This window comes from Dicentrarchus labrax, unplaced genomic scaffold (genome assembly GCF_905237075.1).
Source record: "Dicentrarchus labrax unplaced genomic scaffold, dlabrax2021, whole genome shotgun sequence".
Taxonomy (NCBI): domain Eukaryota; kingdom Metazoa; phylum Chordata; class Actinopteri; family Moronidae; genus Dicentrarchus; species Dicentrarchus labrax.
In genome coordinates this window covers 4,154,712-4,170,081 of record NW_026136707.1, presented here as the reverse complement: position 1 = coordinate 4,170,081, position 15,370 = coordinate 4,154,712, and the positions used below count along the sequence as shown (strand labels likewise).

At 39.4% G+C, this 15,370-nt stretch overlaps 2 protein-coding genes across 3 annotated transcripts; one reads left to right on the top strand and one right to left on the bottom strand.

The window, feature by feature from the left end:
* Window positions 1-124: 124 nt before the first annotated feature.
* On the bottom strand, window positions 125-7,934 carry LOC127367642 (uncharacterized). Of its 2 annotated transcripts, none has more exons than XM_051407671.1 (5): window positions 7,790-7,934; window positions 3,621-3,728; window positions 3,361-3,498; window positions 2,044-2,679; window positions 125-1,580 (listed from the first exon to the last, which is right to left on the bottom strand). In XM_051407671.1, the coding sequence occupies exons 1-5, from the start codon at window positions 7,809-7,811 to the stop codon at window positions 661-663; spliced, it is 1,824 nt and encodes a 607-aa protein (XP_051263631.1). In that variant the 5' UTR covers window positions 7,812-7,934; the 3' UTR covers window positions 125-660. The 2 variants fall into 2 exon arrangements, with proteins under 2 accessions (XP_051263631.1, XP_051263630.1); XM_051407670.1 differs by lacking the exon at window positions 7,790-7,934 and adding an exon at window positions 4,106-4,342.
* tap1 (transporter 1, ATP-binding cassette, sub-family B (MDR/TAP)) lies at window positions 7,223-15,308 on the top strand. Its single transcript, XM_051407668.1, has 13 exons — window positions 7,223-7,549; window positions 8,381-8,713; window positions 9,276-9,504; window positions 9,766-9,880; window positions 10,216-10,346; window positions 10,599-10,804; window positions 10,953-11,150; window positions 11,596-11,724; window positions 11,827-12,021; window positions 12,120-12,293; window positions 13,173-13,332; window positions 14,027-14,163; window positions 14,252-15,308. The coding sequence occupies exons 2-13, from the start codon at window positions 8,393-8,395 to the stop codon at window positions 14,471-14,473; spliced, it is 2,217 nt and encodes a 738-aa protein (XP_051263628.1). The 5' UTR covers window positions 7,223-7,549; window positions 8,381-8,392; the 3' UTR covers window positions 14,474-15,308.
* Window positions 15,309-15,370: the final 62 nt, after the last annotated feature.

Below are 15,370 nucleotides of genomic sequence, written 5' to 3'. Positions count from 1 at the left end.
ATTTGACCTTTACAAAGAAGTGTAGTAGCACACACACACACACACACAAACATTGGCTTTGTCCAGCGACCAGGTCCAAAAACACTTGACTGTGAGTGCTCTGCTGAGAGTAGTCTGGAAACTGTTTCTGTTATTTGTTCTTATTTAATTCACAAAAAAAAAAAAAAAAACATTTTTGGCCCAAATGGCTTGTTCCCAAGCACAGAGTGAAATAAATAAGAACTTGAGCAGTCTGCAGTGTTGTGAATCCTTTACGGGCATCTGACTTTGACCTTTCACAAATTCCAAGCAGTAGATGAACAGATAAATATGTTTTTTTTTACACACATATTAAGACAAATCTTTTGCTTTAGTCTTGAACTCACTGTTGACAAAAAATCTCCAAAGACCTTACATTTTAAGCACAGTCTTCTGCATTACAAAAACAAAATGATTGTAGTGCTTAAATAATTCTTATGTGCAACTGTGCATCTGCATGAAGACCACTGGATTGCTTCAGATAGTGTGAGCCTGGAAGAAGCAGTCTACAGGATTTATTGAAACATGAGATCATTAAGTACAGTCAGGGTGGCAAAGTCTTATAGTTAAACTCAACATGTATATGATCACGTTGTAATGGAGTAACACACAGCTTGTCCTTTTTCTGTCCTTAATCCCTTTCTACTGGTTACCCGCTTTCTCTTGCTGTGGCCCCGGAGCTCCCCGTTCCATGCAGTATTCCTCCCAAAGCTCATTAAATAAATTTCCTGTCGCACCAAAAGAACACCCCTGATCCTTTTTGGGGTCGCACAATCCCAAATCCATCTTTTTAAATACAGCACAGAAAACCTGCCGAGAGAGCGGCGTCGTCATCTTCTCTAAGCAGTGGTTGTAGTAGTGCCTGTACACCTCGGACATGTTTGAGAAGACTGGCTCCAGATACAGCTTGGAGATGGACGTCCCGCAGCAGTATGAGGGCACTTTGGGTAAACTCTCGAGGAACTCCTTCAGGACTACATGCTCTGAAGCTTTACGGGACTTCCTCTGCGTTTTCTTCTTGGTGTTTTCCTCTGAATTGTCCTGCTCGGATACATTTTGTGCCCAGTTAAGCACTGACCACTCTCCGATCCCCAAAGTGGAGAGGAACATTTTTTTGCACACTTGTTTTTTGTCACCGCCAGCTATCAAATGATACCGCATCGAAACTGATCTCCTCGACTGAGTCCATGGTGCTCGTGTTCTTTCCACCGGGTCGCAGTCGACTAATTCCGCCACATAGATCTTTCTCTGAGGCCAGTTCATACACTGCCAGAAACTAGTAAACAGCTCGTTCCTCGTTTCTTCACTGAAGTCAGCACAGAAACGGTTGGATGCTCTTTTGCAAGCACTGGATGTGCACCTCGGTCCGATTGCCCTCGGAGCTTTTGTTATGGTTGTGCCGTCTTTCTTCCGTTTGCTGATGTATGGTTTGCCCTCCATCCTAAGTTGCTTTTGTCGATTTTGCTTCCATGTTAGCGGCTTGGCAACTCTGGATTTCTTTCTGGGCGGCCCCTCTGGTTCTGGTGCCCTGTTCTTGTCTTTGTCAGTGGCATTCACTTGTTCTGCGAAAAACAGGGAGATGTCACTTACATGTATGAGGTATTGCTGTGATACATTTAAGTGTAAAACTATGGGCTTTTGCTAGAAAATGGAAAATAATGGTAATTGATTTAATGTTAATATTATTACATTAGTGCATTTAGGGCTGCAACTAACATTCATTTCCATTCTCAGTTAATTTGTTGATTAATTCCAATTAAATGATTAATTTACAGAATACAACCAGCAGATTTTGATCTAAAGGCAATCAATTAACAATGATATATGACCTCATGACCTATGTCCTCATATTTAAGCAGCTTGAACCAACGAATGTTTGGCAGTTTTGAATGATAAACAATTAGTCGACTATCACTTACCATGTGTCAGTTGACCAATCGATACATAAACCAATTGTTTCAGCACTACAACTATGTTAAGTAAGTAGATGAAAAAGAGTAAAGACAAAACAAAAAGACCACTCACCCTGGTTAACCTCCGCGATATTATTGACTGCAGAAGAAGTAGCGTTCTGCTGTGGGCACTGAGGGACAACCTGCCTCTTTTCTAATTTGTTCTCATTTGATTCAGGCTTCTGTGTTGCTGGTTTCTGTGCCCAGTTGAGCACAGACCACTCTCCTATCCCCAGAGTGGACAGGAACATGTTTTTACACACTTGTTTCCTTTTGCCATCCACCATCAAGTGATAACGGAGTGAAACCGATCTCCTCGACTGTGACCCCACCGCCCGAGATCTCTCCACGGGGTCGCAGTCAACCTGTCCTGCTACGTACTGTTTTCTCTGAGCCCAGTTCATGTGCTGCCAGAAATCGTCAAAAACCTTCTTCCTGGTATCTTCGTTGATTTCATTACAAAGCCTGTTTGATGCCTTTTTGCAGGCATTGGAGGTGCACCTCGGTCCCACTGCTCTTGGCTGTTTTGTCACAATCTCGCCGTCTCTTTTGCGTTTGCTTTGGTACGCTTTACCCTCCATCCTCAGCTGTTTCTGTTTGTTTTGCTTCCACTTTGATGGATCTCCGAGTTTGGCTTTGGGTTTTTTTCTGCCTGCCCCGGCCTTATCCAGATTAGTGTTTCCATTTTTAGCAGCTGTATTAAGGAACGCTGTAAAAAAAACATTTGATTAATTATCGGAAGCAGTCCTGTCTGAAATACACAGGCTTGATTTATCAAACACAAGATTGATGTGTTATTCCTAGTTGTGGTGAAGAATTGCAACAGCCTGCAGGAATGACACCGATTTTGCCTAAAGGTCAACAAAACATACAGACTAAAAATTATGAATGACTATTTTTTTGGTCAATCTTTTGTTTTCTTTTCTGGTTTGAATAAAAAAATGTGTTGTACACATGTGGAGAATTTGAATCTACACATCTTCAAACCTAGTCATTGCAATAAAGCTCCACTTACTAGCCCTGTTTATAAATCACACGTAATATATCTAATAAAAATGTATAGTTATTATACATATACAATTTGTATCCCAGTTATTGTGTCATTGGTACATGTTTATCACAATCTGTGTAGTTTACCTTTTTCTTAAAAAGTCAAATCAAAATGGGCATCCTTGAGTATCCACATTCCGATTAATAACAGATATCTGAACATACAAAGATCGTATTATGTAAATTCATTTATGTGGATAATGTGCATAAAATTCTGCATCTGTTCACAACAGATAAACGCCACCTGACAGCTAAAACGGCATCAAATTAGCATTCTTTTACAGACTATAAAACCCTGTCAAAATGTGGGTGCAGCTGTTAAATCCACACTGTTACTTACCACCGTCGACACCCAGAGGACCAGCGTTCTGTGAGGGAAACTGGGCGATCATCTGCGGCTGGGCAGTCATCACCGAGTGGGACCTTTTTTTGGACGGTCCATCAGACTTCCTATTTGCATCAGTGACGTGCAGATGGTCTGGATAAAACATCACACACACACACACACACACACACACACACACACACATCTCGATAAGTCAGTGACTGCTGTGCTTCTTCTAATAGAGCATCACAGTCAAACACTGAGCTCACACACACCTGGTGGGATGTGGTGCAGCCCAAAAGTCTCAGTGACTGTGGGTCTGTGAACAGGGGGGTCATTGGTGGGTTTGGGATGGAGACCAATATCCTCCATTGCTGCAATGGCTAAAACACAAGACACAAAGATTGTTGTTGCATCAAGAAAAAAACAAAAACAAAACCAATAATACACATTCTGTGATCATCATTCAGCCTGTTTGTCCATTCAGACCTCTAAACCAAAATAAAAACACCCTCCAACCACATTTCGACTGTAGACAACAAAGCCATGTGTCTAAATCCAGATGTTTTTGCAGATTACGTAAGCAGTAGGCGTTGCACGGCCTGACATTCATCGAAAAGGTGAGTGAAAACGGCTGTAACTCTTCTCACATCAGGTACATCGCTAACTTTATGTGCAGCTAATTCCTAGCAGCTCTCCTAGCAGGCTAAACCACCACACAACCCCATTAAAAAGGACACGTATTGTCGGCTTTGCTTACATAGTGTTATACATTTGAAAACGTCTCGTAGACCCGTCGGTTCCATCCAGATCAGATCTCAAGTTTGTCCCCCCCCCCCGGTGCCGGTTGTTTACTCCATCACGGCTCTGACACCGGAACACAACATCTGCCAGCTCAGTTAGCTCGGGTTTTTTTTTTTTTTTATTCAGATGACGGTAAAAATCTTAACTGGCTGATGTGAGGAGCTTCCCACTGGCAGCTGCCATTTCTGAGCATGCGCACTGGCCCTCGTGGTGGAGATTTAACAAGTTCAGGTTCTCTCGTTCATTAGAGGGTAAATAGATAGAAGATGGGAAAGAAATCGCTGTCACACAGTGGTGGAATAAGTAGTCAAATACCTTACTTAAGTAAAAGTAGCTAAATAACATTGTGATAATACTCCACTACATGTAAAAGTCCCTGACTTAGTCTAAAAGTATCAGCAGAGTAAGCCTACATTGTGCAGGAAAATGGTCCCTGTCAGTGTTTTACTATTATCTATGATGGTTTTTGGATTAATATTACTGGTGCATTAATGTGCATGTTGTATTTTACTGCTGTAGATGTCTAAGGTTGAGCTGATTTGAACTACTTTATACACTGTTGGGTAGTTTAATGCATCATATTCTAGATATATGTATAACTTTTCATGAGCTCAGAAAAAAACAGACCTGTTTTTAGCTTTGTGGTAATGCATTGTCCAGCTAATCCAAGAGGGATTAAAAAAAAAAAAAGTTTATTTAGCCTAAGAAGCAGGAGAATTTGCTCTTAATCCTTCAGTCTATCAGAACCATTCAAAAGCACCAAATTTGGAAATACATGTTTTTCATAAAAAATAATAAAGTGGAGTATAAAGTACAATATTAGTCTCTGAGGTGAAGTGGAGCAGAAGTAGCTTATAAAGTTGCACTACAAAGTACAAGCACCTCAAATTTATACAAAAGTACAGTACTTGAGTAAAGATATGAAAGTGTTCTCAAAAAAAGCATCAAAAGTAAAAGTACTTTGTGTGGCTGCTGTCAGTGTTATATTGTTAACAGCAGTGGTGGCAGAGATCCACCTCAACAGTCTGTAGATTTACTTAAGTAAACATATTAATTAATAAGTAAGAGTCATAAGTAAGAATAAGTAAAAGTCCTGCCTTCAAATTCCTACATAAGTAAAAGTACATAAATATAATCAGCAAAATATTCTCAAAATGTTTAAAGGAAAAGTACTTGTTATGCAGAAAACACATTATAATATATTATATGATAAGATTGTTAATACTGATGCATTCATATTGCAGTATTTTACTGTTTTAGCTGGAGCTAGTTTGAACTACTTTAGTCCAGTGGTTTCAAACATAGGGGTCAGGCCCCCTCACATTAGAAATCTGGGTAGTTGTGACGTGAATAATGGAGCAGGAAAGAAGCAAAAAAGAGTTTTTATAACAAAGTTATTCATCTTTTTCTATAACCATTGATTTCTCAAAGGTCATTTGTCTTCTTTTGGCCTCAAACAGCTATTTAAATTCAGCCATCTGAGAACTACACAGGGAAACTCATTTTCATTTTTTGTGGAACATCTAACAACTCAGACACCCTTGTGACCCCTTTCTTAAAGGTATCAAACCAAAAAGGTTGCATTGTAAACCTATCATATACCAGACAACTCAGTATTTACTCAGTACAAATCTGCAGTACTAATACTTTGCTTGTGTATTTTTGAGTATGCTACTTTATACTTCTACACCACCACATCCCAGAGAGCAATACTGTTCTTTTTTTTTTACTGTACTGCAATTAATGATGGAATTACTGTTTTGTAGATTAAGATTTTACATTCAAAATAGTTAAATTAGCTCCATGTCATCCAACTACAACACTACTATTAATAAAGTACTGGGCACTAAAAAAATGCTATATAACTAAAATAGGCATCCCTTTGACAATGAATCTGTCAAAAATTGGATTGTATTTACATAAATATACATCAAAGGAAACATATATTAAGTGTGACTGATTTATAGTGGCTTGGAAACAGGCTGCTTAAAATGGTAAGAACATTTATAGCTTCTCATCACATCCTTCTAACATGAAAGCAGGGGGAAGGAAGGAAGCTATTGGGGAGTTCAAAGTTTCAGCTCAGTTGTCTTACCCGGTCGCAACACAAGACGAACCAGGCAAAGCAGGCCACTGTCCTGGTGCCAAACACTGTCAAGGGCAACAACGGTAAGCAAAAAATAAACCTTTTCCCACTGTGACATGTCAAAAGGTCTACAGGGCCCTGTTCTGGGTACAAAAGTAAAAATAAAATACTTACTTTACTAAGCTACACTGTATAGCCTTCAATAACTTATTACTGATTTTACATCTCGATGAATTGTGGTTTGGCCCAAAAACCTTGAACAATGTTCTTTTTACATACACAGACAGACAAATACAACTTTATAAAACCTTTAACAAAACAAATGCCGAAGGAAAACAAGCAAGTCTAACAGCAACAATCAATACAATACAAGGCAATAGAAATAAAACTAGCGATCTGTATATATAATTCAATAAACCTGTTTTATTTAAGACAAAATAAGGGTAAATTATTTATTTTACAATTTACATTTACATAGAAATAAACACAAAGTAAGAAAAAAATTGAGGATTGCAATAAATAAATAAACAAATCTTGGTCTAAAAGATAAAAATGTCATCTTTTTTTGCAGCAATGCAGCATAAAGATCATAAAAACTTAAATATAATAAAACAAAAAGACAACTCAATACAATAAAAATGCCACTGGGTGGTGTGTATGTGACATCCATAAAGAAAATAGTAATTCATAAACGCAACTGAATTATATAATATAACGAAACACATCAATGCTGGAGTTAAAAATTTAAACATTATTGCCAAATTAATGAAAATCTACATTTTGTGGGTTAAAAATGACTCAAATACTGTTTTAAACTGAATTAGATTCATTCACATCGTCCAGGGCTGACAGAGGTAATACAGCTGAGGCACTTCCAGCGTTTTGTCACACGGTGTCGCTGTTGGACTGTTTGGAGGTGGTTCAGTCAAACACACCAGACGTATTATATAACCACTGTACTGTGTGAACATGCTTCATACATTAGCGTTTTACAGAAGTTAATTAAAATAAATACGATGCTCCTTAAAGCAAAGTTTGTTTTTATTGCTCGCTAGTCCTCGTCCGCCATCGTGGCAGACAATTACGTTTGAAGGGACTTTCCGTTGTCATAAAAAAAAACCAAAACAATTTCAATAGTTTCGGTTTCGGTTCGACACTCGCAGCTCGGTCGACGACTAAACAGGAGGTTGCCGGTGGGGCATCGTTAAATTAACACTCTTTAGTTTGTTAAAAGGTAAAACATTGTTTTCGTTTTAAGTTCTCAGACGAATATCAAACATCTGCCACATCAAACTCGACTCGTCCAAAGGGAAAGTAAGTTGGATTGTGAACTGTTGTGCAGCTAAACTGGGCTAGTTTTACTGTACTGTAACATAATATTCTGACCTAATGCTCGTAGTAATATTGCATTTTTGAGTGTGTTGCTCATTCATGTTCGTGTTTCCGTGGGTGGGTTTATCTTGGGTGGGTGTCTGTTTAAAAGAAATCAGCAGATGTAGATGAAAACGAAAGTAATGCAGAAAACCATCTGCAGCAAACTGAAAGTAAACTCACCTTTGTCAACGAAGAAGGGCATGTAAACGCAGATTATATAAATCTGGATTATACAGCTACAACAGGCATATATTGGCTAAATATTCAGCTATGTATTCTACATGTTTCTGCCCACAAGTAGATAATGTCCGTGTTTTCTGTTTTGTAGTCTTCTGTTAGTCCCACCAGCAGTGGTGGAGGAAGTCAAAGTACTAAATAGTTCCTTTCACAGTGTTAAGCTAGTATAGATTATTTATTGCTGACTTATTGCTGATGTTGAGACAATTTTAAGTGCTTTGTATACTGTGTAGATTAGTAATATTGCACTGAATCATATCTATTTAATGTGTTTAAATGCAAAAAGTGTAAGAAATGTGTCAGTTAAATGTAGTGGAGTAACGTTACAGCATTTACCTCTAAAATCTAGTGGAGTAGAAGTATAAAATAGAAATAAAATGTAAATATTGAAGTAAAATAGCTACAAGTGAAGTATGTCAAATATTATACTTAAGTACAGTACTTGAATTAATGTACTTATACTCCATCACTGCCCACCAATGAAACCTGACTGTGTGTCGCCTTAAATTCTTAAATTGTCATTTGTTTTTGCAGAACCTGTGCATTATGCAGAAAATGAGCTACTTCTTCCCTCTGTCCTTCGTCTGTCTGGATGTGTGCGTGGTGCACGCCATCCGCTTGGCCCAGCTGTCACCTCTCCTCATCTCCCATCCGTTCGTCACACTGTGGGGAGGAGGGTTGACCAGGACTTGCCTCCTAGCCATCTTCACCCTCACCTACCCTGGAAGCCTGCCGTGGATGAGCAGCTTCAAGGGGCTACAGAGCTTAGGGGTCCTGTGCTTCCACTTCCCGGTGTACATCACTTTTCTCTGGGCGCTAGGGAAGTCCATCATGGAGGAACTGTGGGGGTGGCACTCCTGGGAAAGGGTGGGTGGCTGTGTTTTGCTCGCTGTTATGCTGTTGTGTTTGAAACCATGGTTAGTTGCAGGATGGATCACATTGATACGGTAGCACACACTTTTCTTAACACCTTTTTAGGTATGTTAGTGTGTTACTGGGGGTGACAGATCTAGAGCAGTGCCCATGATGCATTGATGCATTGTTGCACTGTTGTGTGAGAGGCTTGAATCCCAGTTCAGCTGCTAAGAAGTTCAGTACCCAAATGTTATCTGCCCAAAAACTAAACTTGGATAAGAAATGATAAACAAACATGGATGTCATAAAAATAATAATGTGGCTAAAGTAGGCAAAAAAGGGCAAAATTATAACCTGTCACAAGGATTGAGATAAAAAGGTAAAGGTTTTATTTTGAAATAAAGCTATTGAGCCAAGAACAAGAACAAGACTGAAACCAAAACCAAACCAGTATGAAGAGAACAAGAAAGCCACCATTTTAAAATTAGTCAGAATCACCAGAAGCCTTAAATTATTTATTTCATGTGATATTTTTTCTGGATTTGTGTATTAAAACCTGTCATTTGTTTTGCAGGTGTTTCAGGGTTATGTTGTGACAGTGGTGGCGTGGCTCTACTGGAGCCGATATGTGTCATCTCTTTTGCTCTCCTGGGGTCGATACATCTCATCTCTGTTGACAAGGGCGCCGTCCAAGAAGTCCAAAGAGGACTCTATTACCCCTCTAAAGAGACTGATCGAATACATGCGGCCCTATTCCTGCCGCTTTGTTGCTGTGCTGTGTCTCGTGGTTCTCTCCTCTTATGGTGAGTGAGACAATACTTTAGACCTAATCACAAAGCTTTGGAGATATCCTGCTGTTCCTGCTGTGTTAAGTAAGATTGTGAAGCTCTCTGAAGCTCGGAAAGACTCGTAGGCAAATGAGCATCTGTAAAAGACTAAATGGCTTCCCATCAACAGTCAGTTATGCCTCCACTCTACTGACTGTTTAGGGCTATCTAACAGCTGTTAGACAGTTTTGCCTCCCCAAAGATCAGTATTGTGATAATGTGAACTTCTTACCTCAGGTGAGATGGCTATTCCTCAGTACACTGGCCGTGTGGCTGACTGGATCATAAATGAGGAAGCACCTGATGCATTTACAGAGGCCATCACAGTTATGACGCTACTGACTGCTGCCAGGCAAGTAACAAAGTAGTTAAAGCAGTACCGCTTCTACGTTTGTATAATACCTGAATCTGTTTGGCTCAGATTCTTCAAAACTCTCATCTCAAATCATCACTTCTTTATTAGGAGAGAGAAATGTTTCAGGTCATAATTTTATTGAAGCTAAAATTAATTTTGCTTTAATATATTTTAAACTTTTGTACACAAATGAAAATGTTCAATTTAATAAAAGTACTTATAATGAAAAGAATATTTTTTTCCATTTTAAATTTTAAAGTAGAAGTGATAATGTAATAATATCCTCATAGTGCTAGTTTATCCTGTAATGTGTCCTCTTTTGTATATTTCAGTGCTGTGCTTGAGTTTATATGTGACCTCATGTACAACGTCACCATGAGCCGCATACACACTGCAGTGCAGGGATCCGTCTTCCAGGCTGTGGTGAAACAGGAGATTGCTTTCTTTGATGCCATTACGACAGGTAAATCACATGTACAGTATAATGTACATACAACTGACTCAACAGAAAATAAAGGAAAGAATACTGTATACAGGACGTCATCATGAATAAATCCTAAGCCTGTTTTTTCTTGCACTTATGGGACACACTTATATTTTTTATCAAGGCCAAGCTTGGTGACCTGATTGTTATGAATGTAAAAACCCAGAATATACAGCATTTTATCAACATGTCAAATACATACTTACACTGTAATTCAAATTCTTTTCTCAGGTGAACTGGTGTCCCGCATGACCACAGACACCAATGATATGAGTGAGGCGCTGAGTGAGAAACTAAGCCTTCTGATGTGGTACACGGCACGTTTTGCGTTCCTCATATTTTTCATGGTGAGCCAGTCATGGAAAATGTCCCTGCTCACTTGCATGGGACTGCCCATCATCTGGGTCATACCTGAGCTCACTGGACACTTCCACCAGGTAAAGAGGGGTTCCTTAAATGTCTCACATTCTCCAAAGCTGCTCTAATCAATATTTGTATATTAACAATGGACGAAAAGACATATATGTAATGTGAAAGGGGTTGCTCAAAGTGACAAGTGACCCACATTTTTTATTCATGTTTCAGACTATTGCTGCAAAGGTTCAGGAGTCACTGGCTAAGGCCAACCAGGTGGCCACAGAGACCTTCTCCTGCATGAAGACAGTGAGGAGTTTTGCCAATGAGGATGGTGAGACAGAGAGGTACAGACAGCGGCTGGACGATACTTACGCCCTTAATAAAAAGGAAGCAGCAGCCTATGCAGCCTCTACTTGGGCTAACAGCGTGAGTTGAATACTGATCTGGGTTATAAAGCATGTAATGATTTCTTGGCATATGTCTGTGAGCAGGAGACAAGGGGGGGTTAACTAAGAGAATCTTGCAAAATGTGCTTGTGTCTGCAATGTGACCTGAACGGGTGCTGGCAGGACATTTTAAAGCCTGAAGATGTGTTTGTCACTCCCTGCCATCTCAGTTATTTACTTCCAGAAAATGTAATAAAATACATTCAGAAAATGAAATACAGCCAGAAATGTGAATTAGTTTGAATTTGGGCAACAGGGTGGTGCCTAACAGAGCTACTACAGCTGAATGCTAGCAGACCTCAAATCAAACACCTGAATTATATTAGGAGAACCAAAACTGCGTGTTCATTTAAGTAGCTGGGATTCAGTTTTAATATTATTTAACAGTTCCTTTAATGTGTAAACCATTGTTTATGTTCTCCCAGATGACCACTTTGGCCCTGAAGGTGTGTATTCTGTACTATGGAGGGACTCTCGTGACCAGGGGGGCCGTTAGCAGTGGAGACCTGGTGTCATTTGTCCTCTATGAGCTGCAGTTCGCCTCTGCTGTTGAGGTGAGCCACCGGCCAAAATAAAGGGAATTAGCTTGAATGAAGCAAGTATGTTTCCCCCGACAGCAGAATTACAAGTGCCTCATTCTACCACCTCTCTTCCAGGCCGTCATGCGTTACTACCCAGAGGTGAAGAAGGCAATCGGTGCCTCTGAGAAGATCTTTGAATACTTGGATCGCAAACCACAAACTCCCCCAGAGGGCAGTTTGGCACCTGAAAATCTTAAGGGACACATTCAATTCAAAAAAGTTACATTTTCATATACTGGCCAGACAGACGAAGACAAGCTTGTGCTCAAGGTATGTGTGTGTGTTTATCGCCTATGCATGTATTTACAGTTAATGATTTTATTGCATACAATTCTTTAACAATACACCATATTCCTTTCTTCTACCAGGACCTGTCTCTGGAGATAAAGCCAGGCAAAATCACCGGCCTTGTGGGGCTTAACAGATCAGGGAAGTCCACCTGTGTCAAACTGCTGGAGAGATTTTACCAGCCCCAGTCAGGGGAGATCCTACTGGATGGGAAACCACTGCTAAGCTACAAAGACCAGTACCTACATGACAAGGTGGGTGCCACAAGACATTTTTTCTATTTGGTATTGGAATCTTTAAAACATTAAACTGATATTGTCAGCTAATAAGACTTGCAGTGAGTGCGATAATAGGAAGCCTAAGGTGAACCTGATGAGTTTTAACCACTAGTAGTGCTACAGAACGATGTGTGTCCCCATTTTGAGGACACAGGCAATGCTATACATTTTGTGTGTTTACAACAGGACTCCACAGGGGACCTTTAAAGCTGCACTAAGTGACTTGTGGCACAACATGGACAAAGGTCCACTTAAACCGTTCAGAAGTTGTCCTAACACAATTAAATGTGACGCAAATTCTGTGCTCCTTGACCTCACTTGATCACGTTAATATCAGATTTTTTTATTTATGTTGCAGAGAGATCTATTATTCATCATGAAGAACAGCAAATGTTAACTTTAAATTCCTATATCACTTAAGTAAAAGTCGACTGCAAGGAGATTTTTAGCCTTTCAGGACCTTTCTGGGAATGAAGAAGCTTAATTACTGTACTCTTTATTTCAATTAAGTCATTGTACCGCAAAAATGGACTAAAATTCAAAATAGCAAATACATGAGTGAATTCTGCAGCAGAGACCATAAAATTTAGATGAAATGAAAGTCCCTGAGCTGTACAACCATCATGATATAAGCTAGGTGAATCACAGTTCACTGAAAGTTTCCACTGAGATTTTTCCAAATGTCTCTCCAATTTCACTCCTTTGCTCCTGTTTTATCTTTCACCTAATACTTACACACTGATCACAGGAATTTTGTGAGGACACTTGCTTACTGCATTGTGTAAACCACTCTCAGAGTTAGCTGTGACAGTTACGCAGTCACTGACGTTTACTATTCATCCTGTCTGTTTATAGATTGCTGTGGTGAGCCAAGATTGTGTGCTGTTTGCTCGCTCTGTCCGGGAGAACATCAAGTACGGCTACGAGGATGCCTCTGATGACGAGATGTACAGGGCTGCCAAGCTGGCGAGTGCCCATGAGTTCATCAAGGACCTGTCAAATCAATACGACACAGGTCCGAACCACAAACTCAGCTTCTATTAGAGTGAATCTTAAAATGCAGTTCTTCGCAAGGGTTGTTGTTACACTGTTACTTTTTAAAATTCATTTTAATTCTTAGATGTTTGCCCAATTATAGAATGAATGTCTACAATGGTACATTTCTTAGTAATGGGAAAACTGCTTTACTACTTAATTAAGTAACACATTCAGGCTGTCTGACCAAGGTATCTGCAGATCTGGAAAAACATAACATTTGGTTTCCTGAAAAAAAAAAATGACATTAAAGGTATTAAAAGTCTTAAATATTATTACTGTTAGCTACAGTAGCTATGAAGTTCACTGTCTTCATAAGCACCTTTTAGCAAAAACTTAATTTAAATGCAATAATCATTTTCAATAATCTATCCATTAATTTTCTGCCAAGTTACTTTAATTTAATTGATAATATGATTATTTATTGTTACATACTGTTTGGAAGTATTGAAAAACACTGTGGTTTTTCATCATACTTGTGTACTACACTTTTATTTAACTTTTTGAACCCGGCAGAAACCCTGCTGACAGTAGTGCAAGTGCAGATGACTTTAATTAAGTGCTCTTCTCACTAACAGCACTTTGGCCTTGTGCTCTTGCCTAATGCAAAATACACTTTCCATTTCCCAAAGATGTACATAAACACAATAACAGTATGTCCTTCTGTGTGACAGATGCCGGAGAGAAGGGAGGCCAAGTGTCTGGAGGCCAGAAGCAGCGTATTGCCATTGCCAGAGCTTTAATCAGACGTCCCAAAATCCTGATACTGGACAACGCCACCAGTGACTTGGACACAGAGAACGAATACCAGGTACATCATCGTTGAGTGTCTCTATTTTTTGCTCATTATTTACTCGTGTTTTCCACATGTAACATAAATTCATGATTGTACCCAACAGGTCCACCAAGCTTTGTTAAACCAAACCAACAACTGCTCCGTGCTGTTGATATCCAACAACATGAGTGTTATAGAGAAGGCCAATCATATAGTTGTCCTCAGCGACGGGACGGTGAAGGAGGAGGGCAGTCATGACGAGCTGCTGGAGAAAGGCGGTCTTTATGCTGAACTGGTGAGAAAGCAGAACATGGGCTTTCACCGTAAAGAAGAGGAAGCAAAATGATGTACGTTGATATGTGCGGGCTGTTGCTGCCCTCAAGTCAGAGAAGCACTCGCATTATTGGAAGGTTGCTGATTAACTTCAGACTTAGTGTTTTTGTCCATATTGTGTTTTTTGTGGCAGAAAAGTGTTTGCAGGGCACTGGGGAGTGCTGGGATAAAGAGCTTGTGCGCTGAGTGAAAAGCGCTTGTATTGGTGACACATAAAAGTCAGAGCGCTCTGCAAACAGGATGCTGAGTGCTGCAAGTTTTCTCTAGACGGCCACATGCTTATGCCTGATTAGGAACAATTAAAAAAAGACACTGGGGCTCCGAAAGAAAAACGCTATATGGACACTTAAAGGCTCAAAACTCCAGCAATACTTGTACTATACATAATAACTTCATCGTGAGACCACACTCCGTACAAGTGTTGCTAAGGTTTATGCCCATTAAGAATATTCCCTTTCTCTATGCACATTGGTAGTAGGTGACGTTGCAACATTGCTTATAATGATACAAATTCTACAATAAATCATCTTCTGGTATTTATTATCATATCACCCAACCCTGCTTTGCATTAGGCAGCTCCCATATGCCAAATATCTGTGAATGGAAAGTTTCTGATGATCACACATACAATAGCTTCATACACTTTGTAGATGTAGATGTAGAAGGATTTTAGGTATTTCATATTGCAATATTTAAGATTGAGTGTGTCTAAATTTTCTGGGGATATATATTTTTCATATTTGTCTTTTTATTGCACTTTTCTCTGTAATGATGATTCCTTGCTTATGTTCAAACCTGTTTGTAATCTGTGTCTCCTCACAGTTTCTAAAGTAAATTCATTAATTCATCTTTTTTTGTCTACTTTGTTTTACTTTTGGCAAAGCTTTTAGTCGGGGCTACTTGTTTCTCC